General features: G+C 40.7%; 1 protein-coding gene across 1 annotated transcript; it reads right to left on the minus strand.

The window, feature by feature from the left end:
• Positions 1-4,634: 4,634 nt before the first annotated feature.
• On the minus strand, positions 4,635-18,599 carry MTFR2 (mitochondrial fission regulator 2). Its single transcript, XM_074862600.1, has 8 exons — positions 18,230-18,599; positions 17,463-17,594; positions 16,968-17,072; positions 13,789-13,913; positions 11,539-11,756; positions 10,165-10,465; positions 7,634-7,820; positions 4,635-5,478 (listed from the first exon to the last, which is right to left on the minus strand). The coding sequence occupies exons 1-8, from the start codon at positions 18,290-18,292 to the stop codon at positions 5,401-5,403; spliced, it is 1,209 nt and encodes a 402-aa protein (XP_074718701.1). The 5' UTR covers positions 18,293-18,599; the 3' UTR covers positions 4,635-5,400.
• Positions 18,600-21,759: the final 3,160 nt, after the last annotated feature.

Consider the following 21,759-nt stretch of genomic DNA (forward strand, 5'->3'; position numbering starts at 1 on the left):
GTTTTCAAATTCTAGAGGTTTGTCATTAGAACTTTAAGACAAGCAGCAAGCCTTCAAAGCTACATCAAATTCCTAAAGGAACTGCTGTTTATATCACTTCTCCTCAAAAAAGGTAGCACAAATATCAAGACATTCCACCTGAAGCTAGCTGTTTCTGTGTATCGGGTAACTTACTCTAATTGTGATTTTAAAATAAGTCATTAATAAATGTATGTTTTTCTTCAACATAATGCATTTATATTTATAAAAGAAATAGGATTATGTAATCTCAATGTCCAAACAAATAAAAGAATTATCAAGTTATTCTTCACAAATGCCAGTGAAACTACACATAAGATGGTTCTTTTACACAGCAGTACATTCTCAATGCCAAATGTGTTAAGTATGATGAACATACATGCCTGAGAAAGAGAAAAAAATATTCATACTAATATTGAGGCCAGCGCTGTTCAGAAAAAAGCTGCATTTTCTCACTTATTATTGTAATAATAAGGATTTGTATTTTAAAACAACTGAAAGTTATTAAATCAAATCATGCCATTGACTGAGGGCAATACGAATGTCAAATTTTCAATTGTTTCTCTCATCATAGTGGGCTAATGTTGCCCATTTTTGACCATTGAAAAACTTCCGGAAGGCTTCATTTTTTTTGAAAATGAAAAATTATGAAAAATGTATTGGTAGATCACATGGGGATCTGAGAACCTGGTATAGGAATCGGGGTTACAAATGTCTCCTGGATACCTACAATCACTGGCAAACAGATTTCAGATAAAGCAGAAGTGAAATCTGGCTGCAGACCTTACTACATTGTGACACTGGTTGCTTCAATAGTCTTGCCCGCAGGACTTTCTTTTCCCAAGGCTTCTGATCAGTAATTCAAAGGATAACTTGTTTAGCTGGATCCCCCTGTCAATTAGGCTTTTGCAAGAGCCCAATATATAATTTAACTATTTAGGTAGGACTAAGGAACAATGTAATTAATTCCTGAAAAGAGGAATAGACTGAGGGCAGTGAATACTGTTGCATATTCTCTGCTGAGCCTTTCGCCAAAAACTCTGTACCTACACATAGAGAGAGATGACAGCTTATATATCAATTGTCCGTCACCAGTCGTGAGTATCTGCACAGGTCTGGTATATTATAGGAGTATGTCAGCAAACTGTGATATTCTGAGAGTTCGGAGTTGTATTTATTAGTCTCCTTGTAATAGGAAGCTCACCGATAGAGAACTCAAATCTCTTAGGATCTCCTAGGGAAAAATCCTCAAGAGTGCTTTTAAACATCCACACTGTACTTTTCCTTCTAGCCCTATTTACTCAAAATATTTGAAACATTTATTCTTGTTTCAATTTTATCAGTTGAAAAACTGGATATACACTACATATTTCTTAGTCTTTCTAGTGAAAAAACAAAACCAACTTTCATTCCAGAGACTTCCCCAGCAACTCCTGAAGGAAGACATCCTGTCCAAAAATTCATCAGCAGTAGCGGGAGAATAAATTTTCCAGACTTCTTCAGTGATAATAAGAAGGCACGACATTTCACAAGATTTGTTCCAGCAGACCAATAGAGAGCTCATGTTCCCAAGCCTCTTCCTCCTCCCCCATATCACTACTGCATCTCTAAGAGTTACATTATCATTGAGCAATTCAGTCAGTGACTTTATGTAAATGAGGTTAGTTGTAGGTAAACAGGGCTGTAGTGCCTGAATAATAGGCTCTGAAACAAAGTTGACCTCTAGATGAACCTCACAACCAAACGTTATCCATTATTAGTATCTGCTCATTAGTAAAATCTGTATTACCATTAGCGTTTATTATTAGTATCTGATCATTAATGAAATATGTATGCTCACTAGTGAAAGACGTAGGTTAGGCAAAATGTAAGCAGTAGTGAGGATGAAATGTCGTGAGAACGTATCCAACTTTCCTTGTATGGCCTTGTTGGAAACTTTGCGGGAACAGAACCAAGTAGATAAAGAAACTCCCTTGGTTCTGTTTGGCCTTGTTCAAGGCTGAGAATCTAGGTGTTTGGCCTTGTTGGAAACTCCCTTGATTCTCCCCCCTGATCCCTGGGGCCAGGCTTTCAGTGGAATCCAACAGGAGGATGAAACAGGATGTTTCCGCTCTTTGGTATTGTCCTGGTTTAACCAGGATAGGGTTAAGTTTCCCCAGCAGTGGGGGGGGAGCTCTAGCCGAGTTATTCAGATACCATGCGGACGTCACATCCTGGCAGGTCACATTTTTCCTGGCGCGGAGCGTGGTGCACTCGTGGTTTTGTACATCGTGCTTCAAACTGCTGTATTTGGTAGCTATTTTGCTCTGTTCACTGCTATCACTATTACTGTTATTGTTATTGTTGTTGTTGGTTGTGTTGCTATTGCACTGTTGTATTAAACCTTTCCTTATTTCAGTCTTGGGGCTTTGTATTTCACTCCCTTTGTGGGGGAGGGGCAGCGGCCGCGTGGTCTCAGACCCCGGCAGGGGCTAAACCACCACAGGTATATAAGGCTGGACCCTCTTGCTGCGACTTTGGATGCCTCGCCTACGGAGGGACACATCGCGTAGGACTTCCCACTTGCAGGGAAAGGTACTCCAGATCCTCACTGCAACTGGGGCTCCCCAGCGACTGCGGATCTGGATGTTGGTATGAAAGTGGTGATGTATCTTTCTTAATCACTGTTCTCCCCATCGTGTAGTAATGATTAGGTGCATTACCTTGCTTATTCTTATTTTCTATAACTGTATGCAGTAATAATTAAGTGTACTATTCTGTATTTTTCTTATTGCTTATTTTCTGTATTACTTGGTTATATCCTTTGATTATTAGCAGTAAAATAAGCCTACTCTTTTCACTCTGGTGTCTAATTGGCATCCTCGATCAGCAGAACAAGGGCATGGATTCTAGGTGGGCACGGATAACCTTAGAGGATCTCAAGTTGCTTCCAAATTGTTGATACAGATGTTTTAGTCAAAGAAAGTAAGATGACAAAGCCACCTTTCTGTTAGTTCTGAAAGGCAGAAAAATCTCTGCAATGGGTGTAACCTTTTCATTACTAAGCATCCCTGTCTATGTTTTGCAACTTCTTAGTACTGAAGAAGTGTCAGATGTTACCAGATGCCACCCACAGACTTCAAGGTATAGCAGGGCTCAGTGCCTAGCCTAATTAACATCTGGAAATACATAAACCAAAGAATCTGTTCTCGTAACATGTGTAGGTAGTGCACAGTTGAAAAAAATCACATGGCCCATGACTTACACTTTTCCTTAAGGAAGATCAGCTATACAAACTACATTACTGCACAATTCACATCAGACTGACACAAAAATCAGAGATAGTACCCAACAACCTGAAGGGTCACACACCTCAGTAGAATTTGCAGACGCTTCTGAAGTTTGACACTAGATCCTTGGTTTAAGAGATACTAAGACATTTCCAAAATGAAAAGACACTTTCAAATTCAAAATTCCCACTGCAAAATACTCCTGTAGGCCAAACCTGTAGTTAAATGATGAACTCTGGAGAGACAGAAAATAAAATACAAAAGCAGTCCAAAACAATAGTTCTTCCTGAAGAGAAGCAGCTGCTGGTCACATAAAGCAACTGAAGTAGGAGAGAAAGAAGACTACTGTATTCAGGCTTTTGCAGATTAATTCAGTTTCTCACAGCGAGAATTGCACCTTCATGTTTGTCAGTCACAACAGAATGGCCACAAGCCCTGAGATCCCCTGGATCTACAAATGCTGATATAACACAGGAGATAACTCGCTCTAACTCATCACACTGCAGATACTGAGCAAAAAAGGGAGCTGATTCATAGGCTTTATGCTGACTGGGACTCACCTGACTTCATATCCCCCTTCTGCAGGCACTGCATGGCCTTCCTTCACCGTTGCTCCCTGCTGACCTAGTATATATCAGAGACCAGAGCAGCAGACAAAAGACAATGGGGAACTTTGATGGAAGAGGGTGAGATTGTTAAATACAGGGTCACATCGGCTATTCTGTACAGATTTCATAGCAGTTGTCAAGTTTAGGTAGAGAATGCAGCAAATGCATATTTTTAAAGTGGAAAGAAAGGGAAGGTCACTCTGTTATGGACTGAGAAAGGAATGGGAGAACGTGATAAAGTTCAATAATTACTGAATTAAAAGAAATACCTAGAAGACATAAAATAACAAATCACTTAAGCTCCAGTTTTAGTCAAAAGAAAACTTTTAAAATTAAACCAGAGGTATGGGGAATTTGCACAGTAATTTCTTACAACTGTGCAAATAAGAATCAGCAGTAAGAGGGAATCCAGCTGCCAGTCTTCTCTGTGTAAGTTAGCAGGGAAAAAGAAGAAACACAGGATATATAAGGCACACATTCAACAGTCTAATTGACAGGATTTTTGTTTTATACATCAGGATCATTAGCCAAAAGATTAAGTAAAGGCACGTATTGTAAGCAGTGGATCGAATAAATTTGTGAGTAAGGGACTCCATCTAGGACTCTGGCAGGAAAAATATAAGCTCTATTTTCATTAATTTTAGTTAATACAATTTATTTAAGAAATTGTCTGATATGGTCAGTTCTTAATATACAAAAAAGTTAGCCTGCCACACAAAACACCAGTACCACACACCTCTATGATATAAAGTAAATTTTATTTTATGAACTCTTGTGAACAAAATAGACTTAGTATGGAGAAGCCAAGGAGAGAGGTAATGTTTATTTACATATGGAATTTAGACTATGTGCTAGTAGATCTCTCTACAAGGTCTTTATTTCAGAACACAACTCCCCCATATTACAGGCATTTAACAGACAACCTGCAGTTTACTTACAGCACTAAGTTTCACAAACATAAAAGTTCATCTACTCACCCAAAATAAATTAGAATACTGTTTGCACATGGAATATGGAGTTGCATCACCAAACTGCAAGGAAAACTGAAGCAACTATACCATTCTAATGAAACAGTATTAGCTACCATTATATACAGTCAGTTATACATAACACACGAACAAAAAGTTTACACTTCCTCATTATTTACACTGGAGTGCAAAAAGAGCGCACACCTCAGCTGCTACACCAATACTTATTTTTTTCTCTCGCACTCACTTCTTTCCTACATTTCCCAGGTTTCAAAGACACTGCTCCATGACAATAAAAGCCTTCTTTTAGGTCTATGCTTCTCATAAAAGCATCACATTCACAAGTTTGGCTGCTGGGAAACTAAGGAGAAGGAAAAGCCAATTTTACAAACCCTACTCAAACTTCAATAGCATAGGAGAGACATGTGCTAGAACACATCACAGCACCTTACAGCAGTTTCAAAGTGGACCCACCACTTACACACACTATGAAGTTTCCTCAGAAGTCTCCATCAGTTAAATACGAGCTCTCACTTTTCACGTTGGTACCTGCTTAACTTCATCAGTTCTTGTAAGGCTAGATTTTGCAGTTGGCTTCAGACTGCAACGTCCAACCTGGGGAGCAGGGATGAAGTTAAACAAAATTATACCCAGCACTACTGAATGAGATGTTTACAATAAAGACAGTTTGGAAGAGTTGATGCACTTCTCTTAGCGCAGGAAGAATAAAATAGTAAGCCTGTGCAATTACTTTAAGTACATTTATTCTTCAAAACACTCAAGAGTAAACTATTAGAGCCTTGATTACAAACTCATGAGATTATTCTGCTTTAACCAGAAAAATCCCATCTTTCTGTATCTACTCCTGATTATGCTGGCCTTAAGCAATCTCTCTTCCAGGACTTCATAATTCAGCTGTTAGATCCTGGCACAAAAGCTATTCCATAAACAAGTGTCATGGTTTAGCCCCAGACAGCAATTAAGCACCATGTAGCCACTCACTCACTCCCCGCCGCTTCCCAGTAGGATGGGGAGAAGAACTGGAGGGGGGGGAGAAAAAAAAAAAGTAAGACTTGTGGGTCAACATAAGAACAGCTTAACTAAAGCAGAATAACATATAATAATAAAAATAATAATAAAATACAATAATAACAACAGTAATGAAAAAGAAGATAACAAAAAGAGAAAGCAATAAAACCCAAGAAAAGACAAGTGATGCACAGTGGGTCACCACCCACTGACCGATGCCCGATCAGCGATCCCCCCTCCCCAGCCAGCTCCCCCCGGTTTATATACTGAACATGACATCCTATGGTATGGAATATCCCTTTGGCTAGTTAGGATCAGCTCTCCTGCCCACGCTCCTTCCCAGCTTCTTGTGCACCTCCTTGCTGGCAGAGCATGGGAAACTGAAAAGTCCTTAACTTAGGTAAGTGTTACTTAGCAACAACTAAAACATCAGTGTGTTATCAACATTATTCTCACACTAAATCCAAAACACAGCACTGTACCAGCTACCAGGAAGAAAATTAACCCTATCCCAGCCGAAACCAGGACAAGGCGTTCCAGGATCTAACTTTGACCTTTGCATCTAGACTCAGGTATGTCAGCTATGCAATGCAATGGTCTGCAGCATCCAAAATACAAGCCTGGCTATTTTTAAGAAGTTTCTAATTTTTCCTTTGGGGGAAAAAAACCCCAAGTCAACAGGGAAATTTATTAAGACTGCACCAGAGCTGTTGACTCACTAGTCTGTAAATATGCTACATTTCACTTGCAAAATCCTTGTGGCAGCTGAAATTTAAAAAAAAAAAAAAAATTATAGCTAGAAACACACTCCTTAAGGAAAACTAAGTTTTCAGCCAAACAGCTAGCCATGCGTATAAGTAGCAGCCTTCAAAGAACGTCTAGATTTCCATTATACATTTTGCATTATTATTTCCCTCCACTGAGCTAACAAATGCCAGTCCAAACCTTTATCTCACTCTTAAGATCTAAAGATAGAATTGCTAAGCAGAGAGACACAGTTTAAATTACTGCCAATTATTTCTATCCATCTCATCTAAGCAGTTCTGAGGTTTGTGGAAGTCTAACAAATAACCAACAGTACTGCTGGACTGTGGAAGCTGAAGTAGCTTGCACAGGCTCCTCTACAGAAACCAGCGCTCAGAATCACCTTTGTCCAATGGCTCTGTCTACCACACTTCTATTGTTCATAGCAAAAACTATATTTTTCATGGGCTTTGCAACAGCATACGGAATCACATCTCATTCTGGATAAAGATACAATCTGTGCAGAAATGATGCTGCCTCAAAGAAAAAGATTACAGTCAATACTTACATTTTCATTTCTGAACACATAGCACATGTTAGTCAGACCTCTCTGCACCTTCCTAGCATCTTTATTTGTAAAATTAGTCAACAACTAGTTAGTGTTACTAACCAGACACACAGTTTCTATGCATGGATACCTGCCAGTTACCATGAAGCAAATGCCCATAGTTCAATCAACTGTGAGCTGAATTTTTGAAGTCAGCCTTCTAAGTTTTCCCTCTCGGCATATCTAGAAGTGCATTTACCAGTCTAAGTCCACTCAAAATAAATGATCTTTGACATTCTCTGCCTTGATTATACTTGAAAAAAGCAACTACCTAGGCCGATGGCTTAAAAACATTGTAGAGAAGTTGCAGACTCATAAAAACCCTGCAACTATCCATGAAAAGAGCAGTCATTTCAAGAACATAAAAAACAGTCTTACATAAACACATACCAGTGGGATCTCTGGACTAGAAAATGGGGAGCTATCAAAAGATCGATTTTCTTTGTCCAGGGAATCATCTTCATCATCATTTTTATGTGCAAATTTCTGCTTTAGTGCATGAGTTAGTAGAGCAACTGGATCCCAGTCAGAACTTCGCCTCTTTTTGGGTTTAGAAAGAGGAGTACCTCCAGGTGACCTACAAAAAAAAAGAAAATTAATTGTCTACTGCCCCTTATTCTGTACTGAGTGATCCAAAATCTAGTGACAGAACTTCTACATACACCCTATCCTATAAATCCCTGATTACACAAATAAGGCTGCTAATGTTATTTTATAGCAATTCACCAAATAGGACTAATACAAGTACACTTAACAACTTGTCAGCCACATTCTTGGCTTGAAAATACAACTTGATGGTGTGCCATAAAAAAAATGACAGTAAATCAACACAAAGTATTAAGGTATTGCAAATAAATAATGAGGAAAAAAAAGCAAAATGTACAGTTTTCACCACAGATCTCATTTATAAATTATATTAAGGTACGTGGAGATTCCCACTAACATATTTTATAACCATTGTGAATATAATTTGATTTAAAATTCATTAATTTTAAGTTCGGAACAGTATATCTGTCTATGGTCTCACGAGAAAGAACAAACTTACAAAATTCCTCAGAGCAATTATATTTAAAGAAAACAATCACTTTGTTTAAGTTAACTATGCAGCCAGGTGATCATAAAGCCCCATTTAGAAACCATACTTAACTCAAGTTTCATTATTAAAAAAAAAAAAAAAAAATCAGATTTGGCACAAAGGCTTCAAAGACAGTTTTTCCCTCTAAGCGAGTACCTGAGCATCCAAATATAAAAATTTTATAGGCAAAAATTAAAAAGCAGAGTTTGTATTTTAATTTAGAAAAACTGTTGTTATCAAATTCAAAATCAAAAGATAACAAAGAGATGCAAGATCAAAACAGCACCTGCACCTCAAGACCTAATATAAATGTGGAAGTTAGTGACTAGCTCAAGAAAATAAATTGTAAGAAAGACTTCCTAACCGCTGAGATACTTGAAAAAAATCTAGAGGTATTCAGACTTCTGCTAGTAAAGTGCTGTCTCCAGGCCAGCGAATTGTACCTATTAATGCACAGTGATAGCACTGAGTTCAAAGTCTGGCAGTTACAGTAGAAATCGTTTAACATGAAACCTGAAAGGACTGAGTTCACCCTTCCTATAGAATCAAGCTGTTAGAGCACTTGCCCAATGTGTAAACTGGTGCTCAGGTGGCAGAAACAGTGATCTTCAGGCTCTCAACTTGCAAGAACAGAGGTCTTCCCTTTACAGTGCACACGTTAAACTATTATCAGACTGCTGCTTGAAACATTATAGCAATTTTGATCATCATCACTCCCTCCAACAATACAAATTCATTATTCAGTTAAGTTCTACCTTCAGAATACAGGCAGATGCCTAAATCCAGAAAGCATTTTGCATGCACACCTACCACTTCCTACTAATTATGCCTCTGCTCAACATGATGGTTGTTAAAACTGTCAACCTGAACATTTCACTTTCACTCACCAGACATGGAATTACATGGAAGAAAACACGTATAAGGAAACACACAGGTTTACCCAAGTGCACTTTATATTTGCTTTATTTCCTATGAAAATGTCATCAAAAGTGTAAAGGTACGCTTTAGACTTGCATATAGATGATTTGTCCGCTGCTTGTTCTAGTTATTTTCAGGGATAAAAATCACAGTTAAGAAAATGCTGAAATAAAAAAGCAGTAAGTTTTGGTAAGTGACATTCTTCGCACATTAAGAGGTCCACATACTTGTTACAGCCTCAGTTGTTCTCATATACTTTTTCAGCTCAAGAATTTCAGAAGAGACATCTGACAACCTCCATCACACCTAGCAGAGCACATCAACACTGACCCAAAGAGCTACTGCAGTCTTTAGTAATGCATGTTTGTAACATGTCAACTGTGCTTACCATCAAAACAGCAGACCATTAAAAATATTTATAATCCAACTGCACTACTGAAATACAATTTACAAAACATTTTCAATAAAAGATACAGCATGTATTTCCTTTAACACTTGAAAGCTAGGACCAGAATTCTTTGGGTATGTTTACAGTTTCCCAGTGTTTCCCCAAGGATTTGTCCTTTCACAGTGAATCCAAAAATTTATTTGTTTGGATCAGTTTCCTGTGACTGTGTAGGCAACTTCGTAAGCAATCTTCAGATAGCAACACACCTACCTCCCCACAACAACCTGATATTTGTATACTAAAGCAGGAGACTAGTTTTAAATGCTGTGATGTTCAGCCTGGTTTAAATGCATCTAAAAGCCATGTCACAAGTACCTATCTTATGTTCCAAGCTGTGACCTTCAAAGTTGCCAACTTAAGGTTTGCCAGCAGTAGCTGCTCATTAAATGATGTTTCACATTGGTGTTCTTTGGTGGTACCTAAGTGTTGTGATGCTTACATAGCCTTGACTTACTCAGGTACACATTCAATTCAACCTACCTCTCAGTAGCTCGCAACTGAACTTTGTTTAGGTCTTTCAAAACATCCATCATACTAGGAACGTTCTTCGTCCTCTGGTGATCAGCACTACCAGCTGCATTTGAACCACTGTTTCTTTCAGCACGACGTTGTTTTATAAGTTCAATTCCCAAATTACTAGCACCAACACCAGATGGTACACCAGAAGGAAGTGGAGGAGGCGAGGGAATTACAAAGTGATTGTGAGAGACGGACAATGGCGTAGAAGTCATGGCTGGCACTGGGTAAAATCCATCTGATGTGCTGAATGTTTTAAAGGCTTCTGGATGCAGTTAGAAAAGAAAAGTAGTGACTTTCAGGCAGTATACCTTCACAATTAACAGTATTAAGCAACATCAAGGTAAGACAGCCCTCTTAAAGCACTTTCTTACACACCTCACACATTATAGCAAAGAAGAATTCTATTTAAAACAAAGAACATTTTTTATTTCAAAGCCACAGATTTAGAACACATGAAATGATCAGTCTGAGGTGTCTTGTGCTGCTCTGATTTTCTCTATTTGTATCTTCAGTCTAAGCACTAGATAAATCAGCAAAGCAACACTCCACAGCAAAGCAGCCTGCTACTACATACAGTTCGTTCCCAACAGTGTGAAGGTTAGAATAAAACACATGAAGCAAAAGCAAAGCAAAGATAACCATAAAACACGTAAAATAGACTACAATACTGAGTGCAATGGAGATGAGACAAAAGAAGAGACAACAGCTAACTGAATCACAGAGGTGCCTCACAATGTCACACAAAAGTAACTACCTCACACCAGTCCAAATATTCCAACCACCACAGTGGGGTTAGTCTGCAAGTAAGACAATCAAGAGCTCAAAACTTTTAAAGGGAAAAAGTCACAAGATAGTTGGTCTCCAATATGAACTTCCATCTCTGATACTCTAATGACACATCTATTTGCAGCATTTGTGTTAAAGCCTGAACCTGACCGACTTAGAATACTTTTTCTATCCATTATTTTGATGACTTGTCAGAAACAGTACAAAACCCAAAAGAGATAATTAATAGTCTGTAACTTTTTAAACAGTAATTGGTAGCCTATGGATAGTGTTGTTACTAAGCTCCTTCACAAACACGGAAATGAGTAGAAAGATCCCTTAGGATCAAGTACATTTAAAACTGGCAAACAGGCCACAAAATAGAAGTGGGGGAGGAGTACCAAATACTAAAAAGAGAAACAAAATACTGTATTCTGTACATTTAGCTGGTGTAACTTTAATTAGAGAAGTTAGAGATGTTCTCTATCAGTATCAGACACAGCAAGCTGTGAACAGGAACTCCAAAGTAAAAAACTGAGAACTGGTTTGCTTCAAACCAGAAGGGCTTACGTGATGGAATGCTTCCCAATGCCTGTGCTGAAACAATCGCAGCAATCTGACCACGAAGAAAGGTTAGCTCATCTTCAAGCGCAGAAATTTTCTGGAGTGCTGCCTGATCAACAAGACAGTCTTTTTGTGTACTGTGTTTTACGACGCTTCGTATTGAAGCTATAGATGGATGTAGGTCACGATACACTGTACGTTTTTCTTTTCCCCATAATTCAGTCCTGGAAAGCAACAAAGACACAGTTTCAAAAGGCTCAGCCAACAATGGAAATCTCAAAACTTACTATCTGTTCAAGCAAATTATCATTCAGCAAGACATAAATTTGCAAACTATTTAAGGAAACTTTAAACTTTTATCTACTCGTAACCTTTAAAATATTTTAAGTCTCCCTTTGCTCAAGTACTATGCAGATTCTTGAAAAGACATCATTAAAAAGTCAGCTAATTTATGTGGGGATAGATTATACATCATATGGTCATAATGCAGGATTGAGCTGTTCTTATTCAATAACTATTAGACTGACACCACAAAGGTGTACCTCCCTACCTGAAACAGTAGATATTCATATCTCTTTCAAGAGAGAGAGTCAAATAGAGTCAAACAGAAATGATCAAATAATAATTAAGCTTCACACATTTTAGTCATTTACCAAAACTCTGCAAGATGAACACTGCAAGCAGCAAAAGTTGCAATCTTTCAGAAAATATATTGGAGAATAATCATGAATTTTAATACATACTTACAGAATAAGAAACTCATCTTCTGTAAGCTACATATGAACACAGATTATATTAGAAAATTGTGCTACAGTCTCAGGTTTTAATTTTAGAAATTGTTTCAAGTCTGTGCCTGCAAAAATAACCTTAAAATATAGAATGAGTGCAAACAAATTATGAAACAAAGAAATTAAATTTATTTATTTATTGAAGATGCACTAAGTTTTGACTGAAACAAAACCAGACCTTTTCCCTTACATTAGTCAGCCTTTTACTTCAAATCAGACCTGCAGCATTACTTTCTGATTTGCCAAAAAACCTTGCTTTTCACACTGCCTCAGAAGAAAAAGATACCAATTATGATATACTTGTTCTTGAAAAACATCCCACAAAGCCAGGAAAGAAGGAGGAAGAAAGAATGAAAACAACAAAAGAATGGACCTTCATGGATCTGTAAATCAGACTGACTAAAGAACAGCACAAGCAAGACAAAACGGGCCACAGTTCCTTTGAACAATATTCTTACTCTTCCAGTATTTTACAGCTGCTGCAAAAAAACCTTCCATAATTCAACAGTAACATCTCAGGAATCACAAGATGAAACACAACTTTATCAAAACTTTCTCTAGTAAGAAGTGCATTATTTCATCAGTTTCTTGTAGTTTCGTTACCAGCAATCAGCGCAAAGATCACAAACACATGCCAATATGAACTAGAGTTATGTTGTCTGATACAGATGTAGTAGTACAAGACAATACAAGTGCCCAAATTTTAATCTTGGTTCTGTCTGCTTCCTCCTCTGATTTTGAACAGATCCTTTAACAATAAGCCAACTTGCTATTCCTTCTCAGGGGGCAGAAGACTATTTATGTCTGCATGTTCCTGGATAATTTGTCATTTCACAGTACTTGTTAATATTTTACAATTGTAAAAATATTTTTCTTTAGCATGCTGTAAAAGCGAGAAAGAATTATAAAAACTATATTCAAGGTAAATTTTTAAAATAAATTATGTTTTTCCTTCCATCAAAGCAACCATCAAGGTTTACACACATAGCACTGTAGTAATCAACGTCAAAAGGAGACATTTAAATATTTTTTTCTTATTCTCCCCTTTATAACATTTATCAAAATGCTTGTAAACTAAAATGATAGAGATAAGAATAATCTCATTGTATGTTGCAATACACAAGTTTTCCTTAAACTCCCTCTCTCGCAAAGCACTTTGTGGGGAAAACAAAATACCAGTAATGCATCTGATATGCTACTAGGTAGAGAAAAGAGGGGACTCAATTTCAGAAATCTTTCACATCAGAATACTCTACATAGTAAAAATTTCCAGGTAAGCAGGAACTGTCCCAAACAAAAGGTTCCCAGGGTTAGCTGGAACCGTGAAAGGGCTAGGAAAAAAGAAAAAAAAAAACATAAAAAAACCCAACCAACCAAAAAAACACACAACCATAAAACCACACACCACAAAGAAGACATAAGTGATTTTTATTACTCCTTTTTATGCATATATTCTACTTTTACTTACCTAAATCTAGTAAATGCTTGTCCCTCGTTATTTTCCACACATAGGACATCAGCAAGTGACGGAGCTACAGGAGTTGGAGCTGTGCTTTGTTCATCATTACCCAACGGACTTGGGTCTTGAACAAGCTAAAAACAAGCAAACAAAAAAGGATGAAGAGAAACCAGATTCAGCACGTACCAAAAGGTCTGCCTCAGTAAAAGGAAGTTTTAAAAAGTGCTATAAGCAAGTTGAAGACAGCGAGCATAAGGGATGCAACACAGAGTTATACAAGCTAAAAAAACCAGGAAAGCTACCACTGTATTAAGAAACCAGGAAACTTAAATAGTTGAAGCGTATGACAGAATCACAGAATCGTCTAGGTTGGAAAAGACCTTGAAGATCATCTAGTCCAACCGCTAACCTAACACTGACAGTTCCCAACTACACCATATCCCTCAGCGCTATGTCAACACGACTCTTAAACACCTCCAGGGATGGGGACTCCACCATCTCCCTGGGCAGCCCATTCCAACGTCTAACAACCCGTTCTGTAAAGAAATGCTTCCTAACATCTAGTCTAAACCTTCCCTGGTGCAACTTAAGGCCATTACCTCTTGTCCTATTGCTTATTACTTGGTTAAAGAGGCTCATCTCCAGCTCTCTGCAACCTCCTTTCAGGTAGCTGTAGAGGGCAATGAGGTCTCCCCTCAGCCTCCTCTTCTCCACACTAAACAACCCCAGTCCCCTCAGCCACTCCTCGTACGACATGTGCTCCAGACCCTTCACCAGCTTTGTTGCCCTTCTCTGGACACGTTCGAGTAATTCAATGTCCTTTTTGTAGTGAGGGGCCCAAAACTGAACACAGTAATCGAGGTGCAGCCTCACCAGTGCCAAGTACAGGGGTAAGATCACTTCCCTGTCCCCGCTGGCCATGCTATTCCTGATACAAGCCAGGATACCATTGGCCTTCTTGGTCAGCTGGGCACGCTGCTGGCTCATGTTCAGCCGGCTGTCAATCAACACCCCCAGGTCCCTCTCTGACTGGCAGCTCTCCAGCCACTCCTCCCCAAGCCTGCAGCGCTGGTGGGGGTTGTTGTGGCCCAAGTGCAGCACCCAGCATTTGGCCTTATTGAAACTCCTACAGTTGGCCTTAGCCCATCGCTCCAGCCTGTCCAGATCTCTCTGCAGAGCCTCCCTACCCTCGAGCAGATCAACACTCCCACCCAACTTGGTGTCATCTGCAAACTTACTGAGGGTGCATTCGCTCCCCTCATCTAGATCATCAATAAAGATGTTAAACAGGAGTGGCCCCAAAACCGAGCCCTGTGGGACACCACTCGTGACCGGCCGCCAACTGGATTTAACTCCATTCACCATAACTCTTTGGGCCCCTTTTTTTGGGCCCACAACAATTTGCACCGTAAAAAAATGGCCATCCGGCCAGTTTTTTACCCAGCAAAGCGTGTGCCCATCCAAGCCACGAGCAGCCAGTTTTGCCAGGAGAATGCCGTGGGAAACAGTGTCAAAGGCCTTACTGAAGTCAAAGTAAACAACATCCACAGCCTTTCCCTCATCCAATAAGCAGGTCGCCCTGTCGTAGAAGGAGATCAGGTTTGTCAAGCAGGACCTGCCCTTCATAAACCCATGCTGACTGGGCCTGATATCTGGTTGTCCCACATGTGCTGTGTGATGGTACTCAGGATGAGCTGCTCCATCAGCTTCCCCGGCACCAACGTCAAGCTGACAGGCCTGTAATTTCCCAGATCATCCTTCTGACCCTTCTTATAGATGGGCGTCACATTGGCCAGTTTCCAATCTGTCGGGACCTCCCCGGTCAGCCAGGACTGCTGGTAAATGATGGAAAGCGGCTTGGCGAGAAACCCAGACAGCTCCTTCAGCACCCTCGGGTGTATCCCATCCGGTCCCATAGACTTGTGTGTGTCTCTGTGATGCAGTAGGTCACTGACTGTCTCCTCCTGGATTGCCGGGGGGTCATTCTCCCAGTCTCTGTCTTCTGGCTGAGAAGGCTGGATTCCCTAAGTACAACTAGTTCTGTTATTAAAGACTGAGGCAAAGAAGGCATTAAGCACCTCAGCCTTTTCCTCATCGCTCGTTGCCATGTTACCTCCTGGGTCTAGCAGGGGATGGAGGCTCTCCCTGGTCTTTCTTTTGCTGTTGAAGTACTTACAGAAACATTTCTTGTTATCTTTGACTGTTGAAGCCAGATTAATTTCTAGCTGGGCTTTAGACCTCCTGATTTCCACCCTGCATAGCCTCAGAGCCTCTTTGTAATCATTGTGAGTTGCAAGCCCCTTCTTCCAAAGGCCGTAAACTCTCCTTTTCTCCCTGAGTTGCAGCCAAAGCTCCCTGTTTTGCCAGGGTGGTCTTCTCTGCCACTGGCTTCTCTTACAGCATCGGGGCACCACCTGCTCCTGAGCCATTAAGACTTCCTTCTTAAAGAGCGCCCAGCCTTCCTGGACCCCTATACCCCTCAGGACCATCTCCCAAGGGATTCTGTCAAGAAGTTGCCTAAACAAGACAAAGTCAGCCCTTTGGATGTCCAGGATGGCAGTTCTGCTTCCCCCTCTCCTGGCCTCTCTAAGAATAGAGAACTCTATTATTTCATGATCACTGTGCCCTAGTCGGCCTCCAACCGCCACATCATCCACCAGTCCTTCTCTGTTCACAAAGAGGAGGTCCAGCAGGGCACCTTCTCTGGTCGGTTCACTCACCAGCTCTGTCAGGAAGTTGTCTGCCACACATTCCAGGAATCTCCGGGACTGGTCCGCTTTGCTGTGTTATATTTCCAGCAGATATCTGGGAAGTTAAAGTCTCCCACAAGAACAAGGGCAAGCGATATGAGATTTCTCCTAAGTGCCTGTAGAATATTTCATCCACCTCTGTGTCCTGGTTGAGTGGCCTATAGTAGACTCCCACTACAACATCTGCCCTGTTGGCCTTCCCCCTGATTCTATCACAAAGACACTCCACCCTGTCTTCACTACACTTGTACTCAAAGCAGTCATAACAGTCCCTAACATAGAGCGCCACCCCACCGCCTCTCCTTTCTTGTCTATCCCTCCTAAAGAGCTTGTAGCCATCAGCTGGTGCACTCTAGTCATGGGAGACATCCCACCATGTTTCTGTGATTGCCACTACATCATAATTTTACATCATATATATAACAATAAATTACTTACTTGAAAATAAGGTCTTGGGTGGGGCTCTAAGGAAAGAATTGTCCCAAGCCTACGGACAACACTTCGAGTAGATCCATATTTCTTTTTTTGGCAAACAGATATGACCTAAAAAACAGAATAACTTTTAATCAGAGAAGGAAAATTAAAGTCTGCTATTCTTACAATCAAAGTTACTAAATAATTTAATGTTATAATGTAGTTAAATATAACACAGTCAGGTTAACCTGACCTTTCAATGCTCTTCTCAAGCTGAAAGTCCAAAGAGGCCTACAATGGTTTTAACAGACTGTTTCCAAAACATGGCCAAGATACAGCCTGCACCCAACACATTTTAGAGTGGCTCAAAGGCCAACAAAGAATGTAGCAGCTACATCACGTGGCTAGTAATATTCCGAGACAGTGACAAAAGAAAAAGTGTGTATTTGCGTAACTGTAAGCATCTAGATACGTTTTGGGGGAACAAATTAGTAAAGAAGTGAAATAAGTTTAATGTACCTTAGCGTGATACTTCCTTATGACGGCATATAACTGCTGGAAATGCCTTCTTGATGAGATTGCTGAAGGCAGGCATGTTCTGATCATATGAGTGATACTGCTGCTGAACATGTGAGCTTCCAAAAATACGGCCTATGAAAAGAAACAAGAACTCCCAACAACGCAACCAGAACATAACCAGTATAGCTCAATCAAATTAGTACTCCTAGAGATAGTTTATTAGTTTCAAGTAAGTAAACCAAGAATTTCCTCAGAAGTGCAAGTTGCAGCAGTGCTTCACTACTGACATCCATCACTGAAGAGCTGCCCATAAACTCACACTCTAATGTCAGACCCTGACACCGCATTAGTTAACCTTTTCAGTTTCCCATAAAATGCCTTTTCCAAGTCTCTGAAAACACAGGATTAACTACTACTTGGGAATCACTATGTAGGTTTTCATTTAAAACGTCAAAACATTAACAACTAAAGTTACTGATTTTTTTTCTCTGTTCAGAGAAAAAAGGACCACTTGAATGGCTGTATCAGAACAGCGACCCCACGCAATCCCACATGCGGGTAGCGTGTCTAACCACGCCGATCGAGCTTTCCCAACCGCAAGGATCTACAGAAGGATCAAGTCCCGTCGTACCGCACCACGCGGCGGCGCCGACCCCTCCTCTCCCCTTCGCCACAGCGGCTGCAGACGAGACGCCCGGCACTAGCAGGTGTCCAGGCGCCGCCCGGCAGGCGACAGCCGCCCCCCACCCCCCGCCTGAGGGTCTCACCTGGTCGGGTGGCCAGCCGAAGTACTCCAGCACCCGCCTGAGGAGATCCAGCACCAGCGCCATGGCGGCCGCGCGCGCTGCAGGGCCGAAGGGAGAGATCGCTACACGCACCCGCCACAGGCAGGGACGCCGCGCCGAGCGGCGGCCGGGCCCCGCCCCACTCCCACCTCACCGGAAAGTACCGGTGCGCTGTCTCTTCGGCGGGACCCGCCGGCGGATAGAGGCGAGCCCGCACACCGCCTCTCAGCCCACGCCTCAAGCTGCGGCCGACGGGCGCAGCAGCCGCTCCGCAGGCCACCGAGGACGCCCGGGCGGGCAGCGCCAATCAGGAGCAGGGGCGGGGCGGAAAGGAAATCACACCAATAGGAAGTAGCCGGTGCTGAGGGCAGAGCCAATGAGGGGGCGAGGGCGGGCAGCGTTCGCGGGGGGTGTCGGGAGCGGGGCACGTTTGAATGCCGCAGCTATGGCGGCCGCACCGCCCCGCGGGATCCCCGCCTGAGAGCCAGCACCCGACCGTGGGCAAAGGCTGACTGCTGAGTGCTGTGCCGTGTGGGGAACGTAGCACTGAGGTAAACTCACATGCCACAGCGATGCAAGTTATTCTAATCGTGAGAAAATGAAACTTCAGCGTGTGCAAGAGCAGAACACCGTACACATCAAGGGAAGCAGCTTGCTAAGGCAGGGCAGAGTTGAATTCAGGTTAAGGAGCTCAACTGAAATGAGGGGGTTTAGGTCCTCCACGTGGTGAACTTCTAGCTAGTTCATGCAGAGAACTAAAAAATGAGAGTTTCAGTACACAAAGTATCCTCAACACACCAACTACTTCCTAGCATCTGACTAAACTGAGCCCACTTCAAAATGAGAAATCGGGCTTTGGAGACTGTACTTGGTCTTTTATCTTGCTTGTCAAGATTTCTGCTGTTTTGCTTAAGAAACTTTGAAAACAAAAAAGCCAGTAGTGCAACAAAATAAGACAGTGCTTCTACTCAGAAAAATGTGCCATTTTTTTCCTCCAGCTATGCAGTTAGCGTTACCTGCTCATAACTAAAACTCCTTTCAAAAACCTAACTGTAGTGTTCCCAATAATCCTAATTTCACCAAAGCTTTCAAGCAATTACAATAAATTAGACATTTTCTTTATTCACATTCGCAGGTGTGGCTCAGCAACAGTTCCTAAACAAACAAAATCCAGTAACTGCAACACTTAGTTGCAGTGCAACTGTTACCGCCTTTTCTTGTAGTTATTATAATTATCCATAACTCACCCTGTGGATTGATTCTCTAAGACGAAACACAAAGGAGGAATAGTACTGGTAACACACAAGCTGCAGTAACAGGATAAACCTGTTTTAGGGGTCAAGGAAGGTTTAAGCTTGAGGAGAGGAAGGGTAGGACTTTTTAATAGATATTCTGAAAAACTGTACTATGCTACTTGCCTTCACAAAGCGTACTTCTCACCCACTCCTCCAACACCTTCTTGCTAAGGAAGGGGAAACATCAGCACAATCAGATGGCAACAAATGCACGCAGTTCTACCACAAAGCTAGGAAGAGGCAGGGTCTCAAAAGCAACCGCAAAACTGAGGCAATGTAGTTTGACTGCACCACCACTAATAACAAGCTGCTTTGGAACGTGAGGTGCCAGTTGGGAACTCGTACAGAAATGCTTTAAGTCAGTACTCTGAACAGTACAGATGGGACCTGCAGGAGCTCCGTAATGAAAGGATTTTGTGAAAGGCCAGCTTTAAGAAACAAGAAGTGACATGCGACTTAAGACTGCAGCCTTTACCTCTGGAGGTAAGTCATAGCTAGGTTACAGCTCTTCTTTTGAAGCACCAGCACAGCAAAACTAATACAGGAAAGCTTTAATCCTATGTAGCTGCCCCCTGCTACAATAATGCTACTGATTGCTCCTGGGAAGTAAGAGGATATGAAATTTAATTCTAAACCAAGAAACTGAATGATTGTACAGAGTCCAGACTAACAGCTAGTGGATTCTCTTTGGGTTTTTTGAGCTTGGATTGGTTTTTTGGGGTTTTGCCTAGTGAAATGAAAGTCTGATTTTCTCTGAACTGCAGGACTAACTTCAAACTCCATAAGCACACCATGCACAGATGAAGTGGATTCAGAAACTGCTTCATTGCTCGAGCAAGGAGTCAGAATGAGTTACTGAACTCAAAATGTAGTTACACATCTTATACCAGTAGAATGCTTAGATTTTTCTTCCTGTAGATCCATCAGTGATGGTCTTTACCTTCTAAGAGAAATGCAAAATGCACTGAACTTCCATTCACAACAGCCACACAACTACTTCAGTAGCACCAAATGAAAGCCTAAAAAACATGTTTTTTCTCATCATGACAGTGAAAATTCACTATTCGTGTTGAAGGACTAAGTGCTGAAGCACTAGTTTTTGATTGAAAAAAAAAAACTCAACTCCCACTTTGTTTCTTATAGATCTCTGATAAGACTGCAACTTGCATCTTCAACTAAATTATCTTCATTCAAGAAGTTTAATTTATGGCTGTCACCATGTGGTTCTGTAATCAACAAGTGACATGTCTAAACTGCACTGAAATTAAGGATAACGAAAAAAGGATTTTTATTATCTAACCTAGAGACAGGTCTGGAGGATCAAATGTCATTATCAAAGCAATCTCTACCAGATTTCCTTGGCCATTTAACTGAAGCAGAACTCTGTTCCTGCATGATGAGGCAGATTTATCTTGCCTTATGACACACCGACCACAACAATCCACTTTCAACTTGACTGAGATGATAGAGATTATTTGTTCTAAGGTTATGGTTCAAGTATATCTTGGTCCTATTTGTTAGTTTCAGACTGATGTTAAATTTTACTTCATTAGGACAGACTTTGAGATTGCTGCAGTTTTTGTTCCTCTTCTTGCTTACTCTGATTTAATATACACAAAGTCTGTGTGAGCTCTGCTAAAAAGTCCAAGGAACAATCAGTTTTGCATTTCAAACAGCTATTAAAAGATGCACTATACATGTAAAAGGAGATCTTGCAACAATGGTATAGTTTGCCCAAACCTCCTAAAACATAAGGTGAGAATGACTGACCCTTTAATAACTACTAGAGGGCAAGTGTTATTCCTATTTCCCTTTCTACAGAGATGCTGGCAAACTAGTGCAATTCAAAGTACAGTTTCCTCATCTACAGTTAGGATTAGTGACAGCACAACGTTTTTCTACCTTCTAGTGTTTAATTTGTGTAGGGCAGATGGTTAACTACTCCCTAACAGTAAAGCTAGTAAGAGGGCATACATTACATACGTATTTAATACAAACACCTCTACCAAAGCTTTTTTTTTTTTGACAGTATGTCATTCCAAGGGACAAACTAAGAACAACTACACTTCTAACTCCATATAACATTAAGATTTACTGTATCTATAGTAGTCTGAAAAACAAGACTACTTAGGTTTTCTATCAGAATGTCCTTGTTCTGATAATTCAAGTATATTACTGTCATCCTTAACACTATGTAGGTTAAAAGTGTACCTACCA

This window comes from Strix uralensis, chromosome 3 (assembly GCF_047716275.1).
Source record: "Strix uralensis isolate ZFMK-TIS-50842 chromosome 3, bStrUra1, whole genome shotgun sequence".
Taxonomy (NCBI): Eukaryota; Metazoa; Chordata; class Aves; order Strigiformes; family Strigidae; genus Strix; species Strix uralensis.